At 40.9% G+C, this 20301-nt stretch overlaps 2 protein-coding genes across 3 annotated transcripts; one reads left to right on the top strand and one right to left on the bottom strand.

Annotated features, from left to right (window-relative positions):
• The first annotated feature begins 1031 nt into the window (after nucleotides 1-1031).
• borcs6 (BLOC-1 related complex subunit 6) lies at nucleotides 1032-11110 on the top strand. Of its 2 annotated transcripts, none has more exons than XM_069660200.1 (7): nucleotides 1032-1088; nucleotides 2485-3092; nucleotides 3416-3599; nucleotides 3939-4121; nucleotides 7588-7748; nucleotides 7892-7975; nucleotides 8447-11110. In XM_069660200.1, the coding sequence occupies exons 2-7, from the start codon at nucleotides 2496-2498 to the stop codon at nucleotides 8570-8572; spliced, it is 1335 nt and encodes a 444-aa protein (XP_069516301.1). In that variant the 5' UTR covers nucleotides 1032-1088; nucleotides 2485-2495; the 3' UTR covers nucleotides 8573-11110. The 2 variants fall into 2 exon arrangements, with proteins under 2 accessions (XP_069516301.1, XP_069516300.1); XM_069660199.1 differs by having other exon boundaries at nucleotides 7585-7748.
• Nucleotides 11111-12170: 1060 nt separating this feature from the next.
• Nucleotides 12171-19070, bottom strand: LOC138589198 (hyaluronidase-1). Its single transcript, XM_069659390.1, has 6 exons — nucleotides 18465-19070; nucleotides 17155-17403; nucleotides 15190-15336; nucleotides 14777-14863; nucleotides 14377-14577; nucleotides 12171-12548 (listed from the first exon to the last, which is right to left on the bottom strand). The coding sequence occupies exons 1-6, from the start codon at nucleotides 19068-19070 to the stop codon at nucleotides 12171-12173; spliced, it is 1668 nt and encodes a 555-aa protein (XP_069515491.1).
• Between the last annotated feature and the right edge of the window lie 1231 nt (nucleotides 19071-20301).

The following is a 20301-nucleotide window of genomic DNA, read 5'->3' as shown; positions in this document are numbered from 1 at the left end:
ATTGATTTTAATTAGGACTGGAAAATAATACACCCATTTGTTAAACGACCCTGTAAGCCTTATGTCATAAAAAGGGAACTTGTGTCTAAATCAGTAACATATCAAATCATATAATTTGATCCCAAAAATTGGGAAAAACATTTTTTATATCATGATGTAGCCAACAGAAATTCTGTACTATTTGTCAATATGGTATTGGATGTCTTGAACTCTGCTATTGCTTTTAATTTAAATTCAACTCATTGATAAGTAACATTTTATGCATGGTCAAACCTTTTTAAAAACAATGTAACCGATCAACTTGGAAGTTCAAGTTCTGTACCATATTGTCTACAATCAAAAAAATGCCCTTCAGGTTTATTTGTTTGTTGCTTGTGAAAAAGTGCTGTATACAAAAGAAATTGTGTGTTTGCTGTTAACTGCCCTCACCAGTAGGTCACAGGTCAGACTGCACCACCAACAGCTGAAAGAAGTTCAATGTCCAAATCAAGGACCCTTCAGACTGACCTGACAACACAGCTGTGTGCTGTGCATGGGTCATTGTGTGTCTTTGTCCATCAGGATGCTCTGCTTTTACTCATTTTACATTTGGAAATCATCTACATGCAACTTGTACTCTATACAACTTTTAGTCTATTCTTGGGGGAGTTGTTTCCTTACAAGGCCGTGGTGTTTGTCTCCATCTGTGGGACAACAGAGATCCATGCAGGATGAACCTTGGTGGCGTTGATAGAGACAGATATAGTAACACAGATACAACATGCGCGAGTTAATTTGCTTAGCATGAGATGCTGCCGTGCTAGGCATATTTATGTCTGTTTTACAGCCTACAAATGAATGACAATGATGTGTAGGTCTGTAGGCTGTGAAAAAATATAAACAAATCCATTACTTTAGGATATACTGCTATGTCGACAAAAAAGAGCTGGAATCATTAACATTTTGAATAAATGCGCGTGGAACCCTTTTCTAAAATGTATTTATTTAATTATTTTGCAAGGCGGAACTTTTCTTTCTAGCCTCGCGGGGAAGGATTTTCATATCGGACTCGGCTGCTGGTTACATTTTTCTGAATTGAAACAACACTGGTGAGTGTTTTCTTCATTAAATTAATATCCGAGGCACTGTCGTATGACCTTCTCACTAAATAAATAAACATTCTACATTTAGTTGTTCTTTTTAATGTAATGATATAAAACAATAAAAAGCGAAGGGAAAAACATTATGATTTTAAGGCCTGGACAGCTAATGTTAGCCGTGCTGCGCTAACATCATACAACAACATTCGTTGACAGCGAGCTAGCTAGGCGGCTAATGACAGCTGTACATCAACTTCCTCAATACAGACTATCGTTTGCAGTTATGTATTTTTTCTTCATTTCTTTGTTACTGTTTGTATGTTATTCGGCTCAGTCTTTGTTCAAAGACTTCTGTTCAACCTCTTTGGGCGTTGTTCGGATAACTATTGAGAATTGAATTCAAGCTAGTGTTAACACTTACTTTAGTGTCAAAGCTAGTGCTAAGCAGAGCAACCTATTACGTCATTTCACACTTGTAGGAAAATGGCTCTCATCCTAGCTGTCCCATACAGCAGCTGCTATTATGGTCCAATAGTCTTGGCCATGATTAGAATAATAGGATACAAGGGCGCATAATGATACTTTTTTTTTTAGCTTAAGTTACAGTCCTCACATTAACACTTGGACGATCTTTGGGTCAGACCTGGAGGCGAGGATACACCAGGGTCATGCCAAATCTTGAACTGCAGCATTAAGATGTTGTTACACGTTTATTTACATCCAAGTCCTCACCACAGTCCTTTCTTCAGAATTAATTGTTGCTCTTAAGATAAAACATTTATATGCAGAGGACTGGGTAGGTATGTACAACATGTTTAAAACTCTGAAGGAAGTATTAGCCACTGTGCCATGGTGGCTCTAGCCTCAATATGTCACTCTGGTTGTGTTGTTAGATCATTTTTGGCAATTCTACACATCATTGAACAGGACTTCTTTATAGCACCTGAATTGTTACATGTATTTGATTATGTACCTTGATTTGGGATATATGTAATATAAAATTCAATGTTTCTTAATTTACTATACTGCTATATATGTATATGTTAAGCAACATAGAATTACTTATACATTAAACAACAGTATATCACTATATTGCTAACTCCTATGGCTGGGTATCTAACCTCAAAATTAAGTTACCCACCACAATGTTTCAGTAGCACTGAATTGAAGAAAAATTAACTTTTCCAAAAAACTTTACTTAGTTTAGAATAGAATTTATTAAGGTAAAGCATTGTTTTGCTATCAGTCGCAATCACATGTATCATATTGGCACTATTCAGTTTTAAGTGCCACCCAGTGTTAGTCTGCAGTGGCACAAGATTAACCCTGTTGATATGTGGCATAACTTTCAAATTGAATTATTAAATGTATTTAAAATTCCTGTAACACTTTGTTTCTTCAATAGCAGGTGGAGGGATGAGTCTCTCCCCTGTGATTGGCACAGAAGTGCCGGAAACACCTAACGGGGATGCGACCCCTGTGTCGTCAGAGAATGGCCCTCATGTTCCAGTCTCGGTGAAATATGGGGGGAGCAGATTGCCCTGTTCTGGAGAGGCATCAGAGGACGAAGCCCTCGGACACACAGAGAACCATGTAGATGTGGATAACAGTGTTTACGATGGCGAAGGCCGCTTGGACAGAGAGGACACAGAGACATACAATAATGAGAGAAGGTCTAGTTTATCATCTCACACATCTAATATGACGGACCCTTCAGTAGACTCAGAATCAGGCTCCAGAGACACAGACATTCCAGAGGCCTCTAACATTGCAGAGCCTCCTGATGCACCTCTGCTGTGGGACCCAGAACAGCAAGCACACTCCAAAGAATCATGGCGAGGAGGCCCTGCCACCAAATACAGACAGCAGACAGAGAGAGAAGGTGCAGATGGAGGCGCTGACAGCCGAGATGAGGAGGAAGATGGAGAGAAGGAGAAACAGGATGAGGAAGAAGATGAGAAGAATGAAAAAAAGTGGATAAATCAGCGTGCAGGAGGGAGAAAAGACGTGGAGGTGAGTGGACTGTAAGATTATTTTCAGCTTTATTAGATTATGTGTACCACAGAGGGTTGATGACATTATGAGAATGACAGAATAGCCCACAGATGTAATGGAAACTTGATTATTACTTTTCCAAATGGCCAAATTTGAATTCGAGACAAGAAGCTGTCCATCAAACAGAAGAGAGAGATTACAGACAGCAAGAAAGATGTGTTTGTCTTGGGTTGCTTTCATAATGACCTGTCAGCATTATTTAACAAGAAGTAATTTAACTTCTCTTCCTCACTTCCTCTTCTTCTCAATTATTTGTTAACCTTCATTCATCATTTTTCTAGTCTTCGCGACACTACTCCTCCTCAGCCCCTGGTCCCAGCACCTCGTCCTCTTCTCCTCCACCACCTCTTCTTCCCTCAGATGACGTCCCCTGCCCTCCCCACGTCATGGCTCAGGTCTGGGTACGCAACGTCCGGGGGATGCAGGACAGCAAGAGCCTGGATGAAATCAGCCAAGCATGTGGAGGTTGGTATCTGTCAGGCATGTTTGATTTTGTGTTTATTGTAGTTTTGGTAATTTTTCTTGTCATTACTGACCTAAATTTATAAGAACGAAAAGTAATAAATTAATAGAAAAATATAGTTTATGACTATATTGAGAGCCCTGTGATTGACTGGCGACCAGTCCAGGGTGTGCCCCGTCTCTCGCCCAATGACAGTTGGGATTGGCTCCAGCCCCCCCGCGACCTTGAGCAGAATAAGCGGTATAGATAAAAGATGGATGGACAATATTGAGCAGGGCTTCAATATTTAGATAGGTCTGTAATGAGAGTCAAGTCATCTGATGTTGGCTTATCCACCACAGGTGGTTCAGGGGCCCGGGGAGGGGGCAGAGGTGGCCAGTCAGAGGGCAGACGGGCCACAATTTCCTCGGCTTTGGAGCTAGAGGGGACGGTCAGTCACGAGGGAGACCTGACTAACTTCATCACCAAGAACCTGGAGCAGAAAATCAAGATGAGCTCCAAGCCCAGTCTCGACTGCAGTGACTGTGAGTATGGAGTTCTAGCAAACTTCACAAGATTTTATTCAATCAAACAGGAAAGTAGTTTCGACATTCTTTTATGTATGTTATTCACAACACAGTTAGTTGAAGTTCCACTTCATAAATGCAGTCCTTAAGAGGTGTGTATGGTTGTGTGTGGAAGAGTAGGTCTTTGTGAGCACAAGAGGGAGTGTGAATATACAGTTCAGTATGTATCTGTGTATGTATCAGAGGGTTATGTTGTTTTTGACATAAGACACACGTGCTACATTGTGACCTAAGCAAAAGTACGTTCATAGTGCGCCCATGTCTGTTGCTTTGATATCTCTTTTATATCTTAGGGTTAGGAGGTTCTAAATGAGGACTGGTTTTATTTTCCTCTGCAGAAGGAGCTGTCAGAATTGGCATTTCACGTTTCAGCAGGTTAATAGCATTTGTATTGGCAGTGGTGCTGGAACTGCATTGCAGGGTGTCTGACTTGCATTCACAGCCACAGCCAGTCTCTCCCTGCAGAGGCTTACAGGCCCAGTCTGCCACGACTCATCATTTATGCATAACTTTGGACTTGCCCATCCCATAAGAAGTAATGGATCCACTATATTAAACAAATGAATTGCTGTGTCTGCTTACATGAATCATCTACTTCCCTGCAGTGCTCACTATGCAGCAGTATTAATTACGTTATTCTGCTCTTGGAAATATAAACTTCATTCATTGGTGTGTGACTGATTTGTATTCAAACTGTATTCTTCACTTTGTATTCATCCATCATTGTCACTCTCTGACCTTATCCTCTTTAGATCTGAGCACATTTCCTCTTCATGTTAACCTGTGTAAGAGAGTGTGTGAATATAGTTTAATTAACCAGAATAATATCCCCTTTGGGAAACAGGGGCTCAACTTGTATCCACATTTACGCCTGCATGTGCATATTAGCTGTATTGTTAAGTATCAGTGTTTGTAACACATTTGTGTCTTTCCCTCCTGGATGCTTTTTTATTTCAAATAGCAGATGTGCTGTTCTTTGTCAACCCCATTCTCCTCACATAACTCGCGTGTCCGAACTCTTTCCTATCTGCTCAGTCCAAATGAAGGACAACGCATTTAGATTCCCTAACAGTAGCAGAGGCAAAAGGAAACATCAAAATGTGGATTGTTACCTGTTCAATAGCTAGCATCTCATTGGGCTAGCTCCATAGCTAGCGAGGAAAATCAAGAGTTACAACCATAGACGTCTGTTTATCTGGGAAGTTGGGGCGGCTGTGGCTCAATGGTAGAGTTGGTCATCTTTCAGTTGGAAGATCGGAGGTTCGATCCCCAGCTCCCTCAGTCTACATTTCAAAGTGTCTTTGGGCAAGACACTGAACCCCAAATTGCTCCCAGTGGCATAGCACTACTCTGCCATCAGTGTGTGAATGCGTGAATGTGATATGTAGTGTAAAAGCAGCTTTGAGCGGTCGCAAAGACTAGAAAAAGTGCTATGTAAGTACAGTCCATTTACCATTTTACCATTTACTCTGCAATTACCTTTTATCGCCAAAAGTGCTGCCAAAGAGGACGCAACTGAAATCTTCTAGATTAGACCTTTAAGTAACGCTGCCTTTTAATGATCATTTCAGCTCAAGTCAGCACGTTATCTTGTATAGTGCCGTACAATTTGCAGGATGTAGCTAGATGGATTTGTAGTAGTTGTAGAAACACCTTCCATAAAACAATCTTGATAATTGAATCCCAAACAGCTTCTTCCTTTTCAGACTCCTCTCTGGGAGGGATTTAGATGAATAATTAAACTGTGATTCACACTTTGCCCTTGCTCTTACTAGCTCCATTCTTGTTTTAACGAGGCTGCAGAGACTCAAACCCACAAAACTGACACAGAGATGATTTTCCAAAAGGTCACACACATACAGCAATTCCAGAGTTTAAATCATCTCAATAAGTGCAACAGGTTGTCTAGCCTGTCCATGAGCAGCCATCTGTCTTGTCAAATTTTCTATGAGAAAGACATTGAACTGCTGCCTTTCTCTCAGAGAAAAACCCCTCTGGTATACAGCATCAGCTAAACTGGCCACTTAATTTCAACACAGGAACACAGTCAATACGCCCTGTGTGGCAGGCCGTTCCCTCTACCTGCTGATTCAATTAGGATGGATGACTCAGACTGTGTTTAGACTGGAGGGATTTATAACCGAGGTCCTCCTGCAGCCTGATGGGAATCATTTTCAGAGATGGAAATCTGTTTTCGTCTTTCGGTCCGCTGGCCACAGGCATTTTGTGCATTCCAAGATTAAATGATTACAGGCACACATGTTCTTTCACTTTAGTGCCATCATTTGTTTAAATCTGTGCAGGCAGTATTTTTTCAATAGCAGCTGGTTCTTCAAATGAGAATAATTTTTCAGCTACTCTTGTATGTAATTATGTCTCTTTTTCTCTTTCAACACTGTTAAGTTGTAGCTAGTGCTTACACACAGGTTGTGCCTGTTGCTGGTTTACATCACTGTCTGTGCGGTCTTCTGAATGTGTGTTTGTGGTGGGATGACTAATCAATCAGTCAGTGGACAGAAAATGCAGCATCAACAGATTTGACAATCTGTTTATCATTCTGTCATTAATCGAGCAAGAATGCAAATATTAGCTGGTTGCCTCACAGCTAAAAGGTTCCTAGTTCGAACCCCGGTTCGGAGGAAGTGGACCTTTCTGAGTTTGAATGTTCTCCCCATGCATGCGTGGGTTCCCTGCGGGTACTCCGGCTTCCTCCGGTGTGAGTGTGAGCATGAATTGCTGTCTCTATGGCTGTGTTCGAAATGCTGTACTATATACTGCATAATACACAGTATATACGGCATACTGTGTTCGGCGGTGGTAGTATGGAGGAGCTTTTCAAATAAATTTTGCAGTATGCCACGCCAGGCCGAAGTAAACAATATGTTTAGCTAAAGCGCCCCTTCTGCTGGAATGCTGCTGCTGTCCATCATTTTAACTGTTGCTGTGACGTTCCAGCACTTTGCATTGTGGGATACAGTAGACGAGGTAGACTGGTCCGATGCATACTGGAGATTTTCTTCAAATCAGTACAACATCCGGGTATTTTTGGCATACTGTACATTTTGCTTTTGTTTGCATACTATATACTACATTTTGGCCAAATTATTACGTACTGCTAGTATAGTATGGTATTTCGAACACAGCATACGTGTCAGCCCTGTGATTGACTGGCAATCAGTCCAGGGTGTACCCCGCCTTTTGCCCAATGACATCTGGGAATGGTTCCAGCCCCCCCCACAACCCTTAACAGGATAAGCGGTATAGAAAATAGATGAATGGATGTTTGAATTTGAAAAATATTCCCTTTTAATAGATAATATAATTTATAGAATTACCAAAAGATTTATCAACATTAGATAATCATTAGTTGCAAGCCGACCTTTGTGAATTATACTTTTATTTTGTAATTGCTTCTTACCAGCAGACTGCTCAGGTCCCATCTACCGAAGCCGTGGGTTGACAAGGAGACCAGCTGACATCCCTCCCATTGATCCCGCTGTCCTATTGGATCTTCAGAGACACACCCAGGAAGTGGCTCAGAGTGTGGAGATGATGATGCGAAGCCTTAATGGAACCATCCAGAATGTGAGTTTAAAACTAGTTTATGAAGTTTATTTATCTTTGTTAATTTGTTCCTTCTTCTCTTGTTGTCTATCACAAATTTCTCACCCGTATCTCCTTTTGATTCAGTCTGTGTAATAGATTTATCTCTCTGTTTATATGTCTAGATGACAGCTCTGAGTGTGGGCTACATTCAGACCTACAGAGACTCAGTTGACAGTCTGGGAGAGTCTGTGGACATGAGTATAAAGGTGACATTGTGTTTGTGTGTTTTGAAAGAAAGTGCATGCTCATTCTTTGGGGACTTTTTTGTAATTCTTGGAAATGATGGAAATAACAAAACATCTACTTTAGTCTCTCCACCAGAACCAGAATGATAAACTTCCTCGACAAAGTAGAGTAGACTTTTTATTTCACTTTGCCAACATTTCTTTATACAGATTGTATGACCTTTAATTGTTGGATAACATATCACACATATTTTGCAACATGTAAACCTGAAACCAAACTACTGCTCTACAGAAAAGTAACATTAACAAACCAGGAAGTAAAGCATGTTTTAGGTCACCAAGGCTTTCACCTTTGTTAAATGAAGAAAGTTACAAAATGTTGCATCAGGGTAACCGTGGGAAACCCCATTTGAATCTTTATTCTGGTCATGTTCCCATCATGTAAACCACCTCATGTTTTTCATTGCTCATGTTCTATTGTTACTCCTTTAGGGCATGTACACGCTGATGGCTCGCTGTGAGGAGCTCGATCGTTCCATGCAGCCCATACACACCCTGGCTGCACAGATCCGTGACATTAAACGCACCCTGGACGCTTTGGAGGCGATCTGCAAGTAACCCCACCTGTCTGGTACGAGCACACATCCCAGCTGCAAAGATCCAACATCAAGTACACCCTGAGCTAGGCTTTCTGCAAGTAAACCACCTTCCTGCAGGTAGCACACACACACACTGCAGCGAAGATGCAGTGCTCCTCTGGATTCCCGGAACCATTGCTACTAGGCATGCTGGATGATTGGCGCTCTTTGTCTCTCAGCTTGTTCATCATTTGAAGATGACCACGTTGGCGTTGTGCGATTTCAGTTGAATTGGGCTTATTTTGCTCTCAAAGCTGAGCTCTGTTTTTTTTGTTTTTTTTTATAGCAACCTCACTTCTTCATGAAACTCATCAATTAACCCCGTTTTAGAGACACTTGGTCAAGTGCCCTGAACTCACACACACACACACACACACAAACACGCACACATACAAACTGATCCTTGAAGACTTGTGGGTAGAGTCCCCTTTTTCCCACTTTACAGGTGAAATAGTGTGTAAGTATCCGTCCAGCCCGCTTGGTTCAGATTGCACTAACCTTTCCTTCCCACATGGGGGCGATGTCTTTCTCTCTGTCTCGCTAACGGAGAGGCCAGTATGAACTGCTCTGAAGACAGTGACTTTTGCACAGGAACAGAAAGTCTATTTTTTAATCTTATGCAACAAAGATCCGATTCTTTCACTGCGGGCTAAATAAGGGGAGGGGAGCATCATGTCTGTCTGTCTGTATTGTTCTTATGTTTATTTATTCAGTTTTTCAGCATGCTTGCATTATGAACTACACTGCTAATCTGTGTCACTGGGAACTATCCAGTATAGCCAGATTTTTTCCTCTGGTGGCCACTGAACAGGTTCACTTGAGCATTTGAAGTCAAAGCTCAAATGCTTCTTGAAGTAGGAGAAGTGTTTCACTTTTTGTACTCGGATGTAAATCTTTATACTGCAGGTCTGCTTCTCCTCCAGTTATGTGTTCTTTGGCCTAAAATCTCACTTGGAATATATCTTATGAAGCCTATACAGTGGCATTATATATTTGAAATTCCTGCAGATTCATTGAACCAACCTAAAGATTAACCATGAAAACTGAAGCAATTGAAAAAACTTGTGGAGGCTTAGTAACAGCTCTGTATATTAGTGATTGGGTCGTGTTAAATTTTCAATTCAGCCAGTTTAAAGAAATTTATCAGGAGTATCAGGAGACCTCAATTTCAAAACCCATTTTGAAACCATGAAATTCATTTCGCCAGCTGAGGCTTAAAGGTAGCAGCTAATCTTCAGCTGTATATTAATTAGTTTGGGTTTTGGCTCTGACTTAGATTTACTCTATTCAATCTTGGATACCTTCATTTAGAATAAATGCTCATTTAGAATAAATGATAAATACTTTACATTTATTCTGCCACAGCTACATTCTTAGTTGAGTCTTGGAAATAAAAATCCTGCAAATTTAAATTCAAATCGGTGCAGCTTTGCTTCTCATGTCACAAAGAAATGACAGGAACAACAGTAGAATTGTTTTGCAGCATGTCCTCGCTTTTGTTTTCTTCAACATTGAAGATTGGACTCTTTCTTTCACCAAAGAAGAATGAAATCTGGGAAAAATCACTGAAAGGATTCGATACACAGCCTCGGATATGAACTAACTTGGACTTACCGCATTTAATTGAGTAAAAAGTGAGTATTTATTAATTTACTGAAACTGCAGAACCACTTGGCTTTTACTTCACCAACCTGAAGCCATTGCTCTTATGGAGCATTATACTTGAGGGAATGAAGACTGTGGTACTTGTGTCATTGCACTGGTGGGTAGCCTTGTAGGAGATCATTGTACTTGTGCTACATATTTGTACTATAACTTGTGCGTGCACCTATTACTGATGGTGGGCAATATGTTATTTGGCGTAACGAATGTTGGGGTTGTGATAACTTCCTGAAACTGAACAATTACGACTTGTCAAACACTCAAACCAAGTAGTGACTTCGATTTTCGGATAGTTTTAAAAATGATCAGAGCAATACTGCAAGCAAAGTATGTACACATTTTAATCTTGGCTCTGTATTGTATAAACAGTCTCTCCATACTGCACCTGTTGGGTAATGTAATTGGCTTCACAAAAAGCTCTTTGTCTCTGCCACTTTCCCTCACGTTGTTAGCTAAAGTTTGTAAAACATGTCAGGGAAAAATTCAAAGGAAAAGGGGAGCATCATTTAAAAGCTTATATGAGAGAATATAATGATGCAGGATACCCTTAATGTTACTGAAATGACTTAAACATTGGTTGTAAAGATTTTAATGCTCTTTTGCAGATGAAAGTGTCCAGAGTGTGGACATTTGGGAGTCTTAGTAGATATTCGAGGTGAGGACGTACCTTGAGATGGGAGATATGAGAGGAAATGTCATTTTCTTGTTCATAATATATATATAAATGTATGATTTAATTTTCTGTTGTACAATCAGATGCACCTGTGTACATATGATCTCTTTCTGTAACTAAAAAATGATTTAGATACCCTTTGTCTTGAGTGTATATTTTAATGAAAATAACAAATAAATTTACATGAGCTGTAAAAACAAACTTTCTATGTTTTATGTGTTACAGTGCACTGCTTGAAGGAGCACTGAAAAAAACAACGCTCACTTACAAAATATAACCATACTGTATATGCTGGTTGCTTAATAAGGACTGACCTACCAAATGAGTCCCTTCAAAGGTTTTTTGAATAAAAAACAAACTCAATTAACAAACGTTAATTCACTACAATAACAGCTTTAATAACAAGCTGGTGAAAACAATGGTTCACCAGTTACTTTGACATGTCACATTAGGAAAAGCACAGGTGTTGGTCTAGTATTCAGGCATTGTTAATTAATTTATTTCACCTGTGCTTTTTTCTTCCGTTATATGGCAAAAAAAAAATTCAATGTTGCAGTTTCACCAGGTATCAGGCAGAGGATGCTAGAGAGCTCAAAATGTGTCCTTCACTTCTGCACATAGGCCTTGAGGAGACACTGACAGATACTCCAATACAAAATGCTACATCTGAAGGCCAAAGATTTCACGTATACAGTTTTTCTGAAATATTTTTGGTGCTTAAAGAATAAGAAAAAAATACACCAAAATATTTTTTCAGAAGCTAATGTCCCCTTTCTTTGGATAATCTACACACCTCACTGGCAAAGCTTTGAGAAACTACTTACAACGTAAAAAATAGTCCCTGTGGAATCTTTTAATAGCATGTTTTATTTGTTTCTTCTTTTTTGGTGAACCAGCCCTTTAACCCAACACATGCACTGAATGGATGGGGCAAACATCAGAGGTCATTGGGCCTTCAAATGAAGAAACAATTTTTCACTTAACAAAGAACTCAGCACACTTAAAGGTCAGTAAAAATCACGTCACAACACGTCACATCCCTTTTCTCTTAAAACACACAGTAGAAACTGAGAAGAGTGACCAGTTTGTTTGTCACTAGGCACATTCAATGATTTATGGTCAACTACAAAGCAGAACTCCTGTAGATAAAAGTGAGATCCAGTGTTGCTCAAGGGCACTTCTGAAAGGCTCTTATTACAGTTAAAGCCCAGACCTTTCAGGTGAAGGCTGGTGTGTTCACGTTTTAAGGTTCTAGGAATAAACTTCCAGCCACCAGCAACAGCAGAACAGTCAGGTTTGGGGCACTCAGTGGATTTGCACCTCCTTCTGTGGTTGCCTCCAGCAAAGGCGTTGGACTTCCTTGTGTTCTGCTTCCTCTTAACTCAGTCACAGAGGCAGCTTTTGTTGCAGAAGGTACGGTAGAAGCTGCTATAGTCCCCCTAGTTTCTTTTACTGCTCGCCCAAGAGACGCTCCATCTTTGGGGGACTGCAGATCTGACACTTCCCTGTCTGCAGTCTTGTACCATTGGCACTGGAAGTCCTTCTTCCAGATCTCAGCCGGGTCTGGTTCAGCTGGTTTAGTGTCTGTTTCCGGCTGATCTGTGGCTTTCGCTGCTTCAGCCTGAGAGGATGTTAGACAAAAAAAATTGTATTAGCAGATAGGGCTTCACAGGAAATTTGAATATTATAGCATACTTCCTCTTGTGTTGAAATCTTATTCAGTTGTCATAACTGAATATTCACCTATCCAGAGATTTCCAATAAGTAATGAGCGTTCCCAGTATAACACAGCCTTCATTGCTGTAGGATCAGATGTCTGTGTTGCGGCTCAGCTACTGTTTTCCTTTCTGCTTACTTTCTGTCTAAACACAGCAGATCCTCAGGCAGCTGAGCCCCCTGCTGCGTTCCCCCCTCTTTAATAAAGTCTTGACTCAAAATGACATGCTCTTTTTCAAACTTTTTACACAGAAAAACACACGTTGAGAACTTGTATCTCTATGTGTATACAGGCTTGTGTGAATCTTCAGTAGCAGAATATGAGGAAAGTCAACGAGGCAACCAGATCTATTGTTGAGGAGCTTTCATGTTTTCAGCACTTTGTACGAGCTTTTACATCTCATCAGTCTTTGATGTGTTAATTAATCATACAAGCATGACTTCACAGTGGTTACTGCACAGTTTGCAACTGAAATAATGCAGCAACCTGACATCTAAAACACGCTGCATTATACACTCATGACTTTGTACAATGACAGACACCTGCTTAGATGATGTTCCCATTGCTAGACAAAGAACAGAGCAAGTCAGGTTTTTATCAGAACATGGTTAAACAGGCTATGTCAACACGATAGCATGGCAGCTCACAGCTCCTATGGGGCAGTTAAGTTCACAGACGACAAGACAGTGATAGGCCTGATTACAGATGACGATAATCAGCCTACAGGAGAGAAGTCAACAATCGGACACATTGGTGCAAGGACAGAAACCTGACTGTCAACATCTTTGAGACCAAGGAGCTAATTGTGGACTACAAGAGGAACAAACAGAAGCTGGACCCATAACCGTCCGGGTCTGCTGCAAAGAGAGTCAACAGCTTCAAGCTCCTTCCCGTTCACATCACTGAGTCCCTCACCAAGGACGTGTGACACTCCATGTGGTGAGCATAGCCTCTTTCACCTCAGGTGACTTACAAAGTTTGGCAGGGGGCCTAAGATCCTACAGGCTTTCCACAGAGGCACAGCTGAGAGCATCCAGATGGGATGCATCACTGTCTGGTATGGAAAATACACCGTCCTGAACCAAAAGCCTCTACAGGGAGTTTTACAGATAGCCTGGGGGATAAGTGGAAGTGAAATTTCCTCCAGCAAGGATATTTACAAAAGGCCGTGTGTCATTAAAGAGTGCAGGATCATCAGAAAGCCCAGCTGCCCCAATCAAGGACTGAACCAGGAGATGCAAGGGCTACTACCAGCACCAGTAGGGCAGTCAACAGGCAACCATTTTTAAGAGCAATGAATACTGAAGCCTTCCTGACAAACACTCATATTCTCTATGTTTGTTTGTGTGTGTGCTGTGCATTTTGAGAAAATAAAATGCCAAAAAACTACATATAAAAACAGATATTTGGACATTCACACACTACGAATTACACACACAGCACATAATTGATATTATTTGTTATTTTTTGTAATGGTAAGAAGTAGCATATTGAAGCAGCGGCCATTTAGCTTTTGATTGTGCACAGGATTATTGATCCAGAATACAGTGCATAAACAGGGCTTAATAAATCCTGCCCAAATTAATCTTACCTAAATAATCCAGCAAAAAGTCCATACAGAAACCATCATTTAACCTCATCAAATGAAACTTTAAGGGTAGAATGGTAGCGCCATTGTAAAAATGTGTACCCTGAACTCATGAGTATAACATTTAGAATTACATTCTCTGACCTTCTCAGTCACCTTCTCCACCACTTGGGATGGGGATGGGGGTGGGAGGTGGAGGTATGCAGAGCTTCCTGGGTTTTGACGGACACACCGGCCCTTCCCCTGGCACAGAGAAGCTGAGCAGAGTGCAGTGGCCGTGGTTACGTTCATGCAATAGGGTCCCAGCACCTTACGGACGAACTCCGCCAGGTCCTGACACTCCCTCTGGGAAGCAGACAGGCAGACAGTTTGATGTAAACAGGAAGAAGAAATAATTTATATGCTGAGAGATACAACAGATAATGTCGATAAATTGAAACCCTGGAAAATTGAAATCTGTCACGTCTATAATTATCAGTGGCTGAATAAGCCTGCAGACATATTATTGGCTGTATGCACTTTATGCATATTTATAGTTGTGTACCTCTGTCTTAGTCTCACTTCTCTCCCAGATGACAACTCCGGCTGTTCCCATGGCAGCGCTCTCTCCTATGGTGCTCACCAGGTCTGCCTGTAGAAATACATATAAAACAAGCTATAAAAAAATCACAGCAAAGCACGCTCTTTTTTATCTTGTGGTTTTGAATCTCTCTTATTGTGATACATTGTAAACATATATAACTGTAACCCTAAACCCTACAAGTGTGGATAGTAAAACATTTTAGCTTCCTAATTTTTCTCTTTTCCAAATAAAACTGTGAGACTTCAGAGACAGGAAATGATTTGTGCTCTGATACAACATTAATCTATTTCTGTCCTTCCTCTCCACTTGTTCTGCTTGATCACTGATCCATGTGAAGGCCACTCGGATCAAAATACCAGATGTTGATGTCTCACCTGTGACAGGAAAGTGTTTGTGGAGGCGTACACACTCTTGACCAGTGGGAATACAGGAAGATCAAACGCTGACCGAGTCAGTGATGACACTCGTAGTGCTTCATTGATTTGACTGGACAGATACAGCCTGCCTCCAGAGGTCCCACCCTATAAAAAGCGGACAGTTGGTTCACATTTTTAAATCATGCACAACACAGTTACATATTTTAGTAATGTTACTTGAACTCAGTTTGGTTTTCAGTTAAGTGCTTGCATACTAAGTCCCTCCAGGATTAGCAGGTTTTATGTGATTGTTGCGGCCAAAAATGCCTGATTTTGTGGCCTGATTCTTAAAAAGTTGCAATGCAAGTTGCGGCGTATTGATGCTTTTTTTTCTGTTCAACACATGACACATCCACTGTGACTGACGCTCTAATAAAGCCATCTATTGACTGAGAGAGTCTTCTGACATCACTTCCACCGGTGACAAGACACCAAATATAATGTGTAAAGACCAAATGACACTAAAGCCAATAGCTATGAACTTGCCCCTGCATATTCAAGGCTATCCCTATGTGCAAAGGAGAATCTACACATTATTTATTACATATACGCTCTTTAATCCATGGTAGTGTTGGGAATTACAGCTCTTTGAAGGGAGCTGGATCTTATGGCTCCTTTCATTGTTCTTTTCGCTAATGTGCCTGCACTATATTCTCCCATGTCAACACACATACACACACACACTGTTTAGAGTCTCCATTAAGACTCTGTAGTTTGAGGCCGGATGAGGTAGATAATGAAAGAGAGTCGATCACATCGGAGCCCTGTTAGAACGGATCATCTGCTTTACAGCGGAAAAAAAAGACTCTATAGCATGCAGTGTTAAGAGGCGCTAAGAGGTTGCCTTAAATCCCTAGATTATTCATAGACGTGTTTTCAGCATAACATGAATCAAACCAATCAGAGTGTCAGCTGTCATTCCCTTTAAGAGCCCGGTGCACCTGCAGGCAGGCGTATTGCTATTTACACGGCAGATTTCAGTCATCCTTATATAAAATGGACCCCGACTGGCATATTCAACTTTCTGGAAATGTCTTTCCACTGTGTCCTTAAACACGCAGAAAAAACACAGGTCACTGTACGATACATGTCGAAGCATGGATTGATGTTAAAGCCAGTGAGGCATGGCAACCTATGGGGATACATATTTTAAATATCAAAGAGGAGTTTGGTGACATAAAAAACTTCACGTGTGCAGAGAAATGTAGTATGAATGGTCAAATTTGCGGAAAAGTTGCAGCAATTGGCCAAAATTGCAAGGGTGAGAAAAAGTTGCGTCAGTTGGTTCAATTTGCGTGAATTTGCAGGAACGCAACTTTGCAACTTCCTGGAGGGACTGCATAAATATATAATGTGATATATTTATGGCCATTTATGCTCATGCATAACACTTTCCATTGTCATAGATAATTAGTTTACATCACAAGGTGTCACATCGGCCTGATGAGTAAATCATAAAATTTTCTCTGAAATAAAAGAAAAGTTTTCTTCTGTTAACTTTTTACTACATCTCTGGGATCACAGATATGTTGGTATGAACTTGCTTTGACAAGGAGAAGTACTGCTGCTTTTTACACCTATAAATAAAAGATGGCATTTTTTCATGTCTGTGGATTTTTTTTTCACTGCAGTTGTCTTTCTGCAGGCGAGTAGTAAGACATTAGATTCGCTACTATATTTGACCTGATCTCTATTTCTCCCAGCATAGGTTCAGTTCTTATTCTGACATAGGCCTTTAAAAGAATGGTTTCTCCTGAGTTACAATTAAGTTTTCTTTGGTCCCTATAAAGATCAGTCCCTTATTACTAGGTTTAGATTAAAAGTAAGGGAGGGCTTAAACACTTATTACAAGTTAGAATCAATATATCTTTACCAAAATAGGGGAAAAGATAAACAACAGTAAAACAGAGTAGCATTACCCACCTGCATCTTCTCCAGGGTGAGGAGAGGAAAGAGGGCGGAACATCGTTTCCATAGCCACAGAAGATCATTGTTAAGGGCCTTTTCTGCAGCAGGGCACTGGCCGGTGTAATTAGCTAATGTTGTTTGGGCTGGATCGCCGTTGTTGCAGCTGGGGTAAGGTGAGACGCCCCATAATGCTTTGGGCCTTAACCTTTTGACCTCCCGTAGAGTTTCCGTCATTACTGACTGGGCTGCTGCCTCGAAGTCCACCTGTGACGAGATCAATAGATCACCTTTTGGTCCCCTCGACACATTTTGTAAACTGGAAACTATGGGCAGAAATATGTGTCAGTAAAAACTGAATTGTATTTATTTATATTTGATTATTTAAATTGCTCAACTTGAATACACTGGTTTGTATTGTTAAGCTTGAATAACTGCATTACCGACACATATTTCTGCCCGAAGGAAACAGCCAAATCATTACTTTATAACATACTGTATATCATAACCTGCAGCCAGGGGACAGTTCAGATACGTCTTTAAAACTCATATGTTATATGTCATTTGTTTAATTTGTTCACAAACCTTGACAGTGAGGTAGACTATTTTAAGCTCTTTCCTCTTGTTTCTGTCCTTTATACCAAGTTTGGCTTCCCAGCTGTTGGTTATTTAGATAGACACAGACTTAAGAGGGGTGTCGTCGCCTAAACATTAACACTTGGTTGAGTTATCTGAGCATTACAACTTTATTTCCTGCAAATGACACAGATTTACAGTAAATGAACACTTCATTGTAAAATGTATCTCCTAACTGTGCTTCAGCTGACTATGTCTGTCCTGGCGTTCTTATCCTTTTTCACATTTACAACAGTACATATGGCATAAGATCACAGTCACTTACCGTTTAAAGAAAACTACTGTTTCATGTTAAGACACGTTTTTCAAATGGACAGTTTTTCTGCCCTCATGTTTGTCCTGTCTGTCACACAGCTTCGCCATTTTCTCTCTTCCCATTTCTTCCTTTGGTACCTCTTTAACGTTGCTCACATCATTACATCACAATCAAATATCATTGCCAACATAATTGTGGTACTTAAGTGTAATGACTAAAAGCAAATTGTACCAAGATTTTCTCTTGGCTGAACAAGAAGCATTTTTAAGAATTATTTTTCTTCCATCGGTTTCTTGCACACTCCACAATCTGCCAAAAATTTTGGTTTTCTCTTCATCTCCACCCATGCTCCCTAAAGCTCTTTTTTCTTTACCCATAGCTGTCTGCTCCCTTTACAAGCTACCCTTTATAACCCCTTTCCCTGAACTTTGTTTACCTTTGACCACTTCTCCACCTCCTCCGGGGTCCAGTTAGGAAAGAAAGCCTTCAGCAGTTTCCTGGATGCTTCCAGATACAAGGCCTGCTTCTCTCGGTTTCTTGACCACTGGGGGATCCATTCTGCCCACCGTAGCACCCCCAACCCAAGGTACCTTGGGGCAGGTAAAGCTGCTTCCAAGTCCTGCTGCGTCTTTTGGATGTGGTTGTCCAGCCGTGTGTTCTGTGGTAGTCCCCCATTGATTGGTGTGTCTTTGTCTGCAAAATACGGGTAATTTCCCAGTGTGTTCTCATAAAAGACGGCCACACGGCCCTCCCGTTCTATCCCAAAGGTTCTGAGATCTGGCCGACTGGAGCAGGAAGAGTCAGGGATGCCCCAGAAGATGATAAAAGGCTGTCCAGACAGGAGAGGGGGACGAGCTAACTGGGGCGGACCCGCAGTTACCAGGTCAGAAAAGGCAGCAAGCATGAGAAGGAGGGGCAATAAAACTGGACGCTGGACTTGAAGGGTGGCTGATGAATAAGTTGTGTGAGTCCAGAGATCGTAAGATGTCCATTTTGGTCCGGGCTTTGGGTCTCGACTCGACCGTTTCTCAGTCCTCGCCATTGAAGCGGCCACTTCTGAGGCTCTCACGTCTTCAGGCCCTCACAGCCAATCATGTTCCTGTAAAACGCACAGAAGCACACAAACCTTATTCATCCATTCGTTGATTGATATAGCTAGTAACTGTACAGGTTGTCGTTACTAACTCTTTGTCATTGCCCTCAGCGTCTCGTACAAATAAACAAGGTACACTTTGGTGTCTTTTACAGATGTCTGTGAAGGTAGTCAATCATCCAGGTCATGATAATTTAAAGCTTAATCCAAAAGGCAATTGGAAATATGTCCCTTTGTAGGTCATTAATATGCTAATAGATAAAGAAAGTTTGATCCAGCAATGACCCATGACCTCCACCCCAAACGGACTTCACACTCAGGTGTTGATCTGAGTGATGCAGATGGGTTTACATTGGAAATTGCCAGATGCATCTTATCCAGACTCCAAAGAGTTATTTGTGCAACTGTATGAAACTTTAAGGACCGTGACAAAGCATCAGTATTTGCGACTGGCGAGGATTATCGTGACTAATATTGGAACATTGTATCTTGAAAGATTATCTCAAACAAAAGCCTCATGATTTAGTCTGCCATCACTCTACTGGATTCTTACCTACAGGAATCACCTGATATATAATCTGTGGACTCTTTTATTACTCTGTTTTGTCACTAGTGTCTAGTGTCGACTTTTAAAAGCTTCAAATCGCTCTGTAATGCGTACTTATCTTCCCTACCATCCTTCACATCCCCCCTTTTATGTGGGTGTTGTAAAATCAGTGACAGGTATGGATTCCTCTTGGGTTCCCTCAGTCACACATGTCATATAGAAGCTGGTGCACTGTGGTTAATATTTTATATGCACAGTGATGTAGGATACAGAAAACACTAAGTTGGAGTCCATTTTTAGAGTGGTATGTGATTGTGCACAAGTCTGAAAATCTATGTGAAGACTTTAAAATGCTATGATGACCAATAACATGTCTTCTTACAGATAAAACATCTATGGAGAATAAATGTCGTTGCAAAAAAAATAAATCCTTCCTGCAACATTAAAGTGCTAATCCTGAAGATTTCAGTTTTGTTCTCTTTGGCGGCACCTATGGCGATAAACTGTAATTGCGGGAGCACACTTCCCGGATATCCAAACAGTGTTGCATGTGTGACGTCCACGGTTGGCTCTGATTGTAACTTCCTCGCTGACGGTCACTTTCCTTTTTAGACTGTTTGCCTACATCTGAGC

This window comes from Semicossyphus pulcher, unplaced genomic scaffold, assembly GCF_022749685.1.
Source record: "Semicossyphus pulcher isolate SPU_LCO1_2020_fin unplaced genomic scaffold, fSemPul1.0.p SCAF_13, whole genome shotgun sequence".
NCBI lineage: Eukaryota > Metazoa > Chordata > Actinopteri > Labriformes > Labridae > Semicossyphus > Semicossyphus pulcher.
This window is presented reverse-complemented; position numbering and strand designations above follow the sequence as displayed.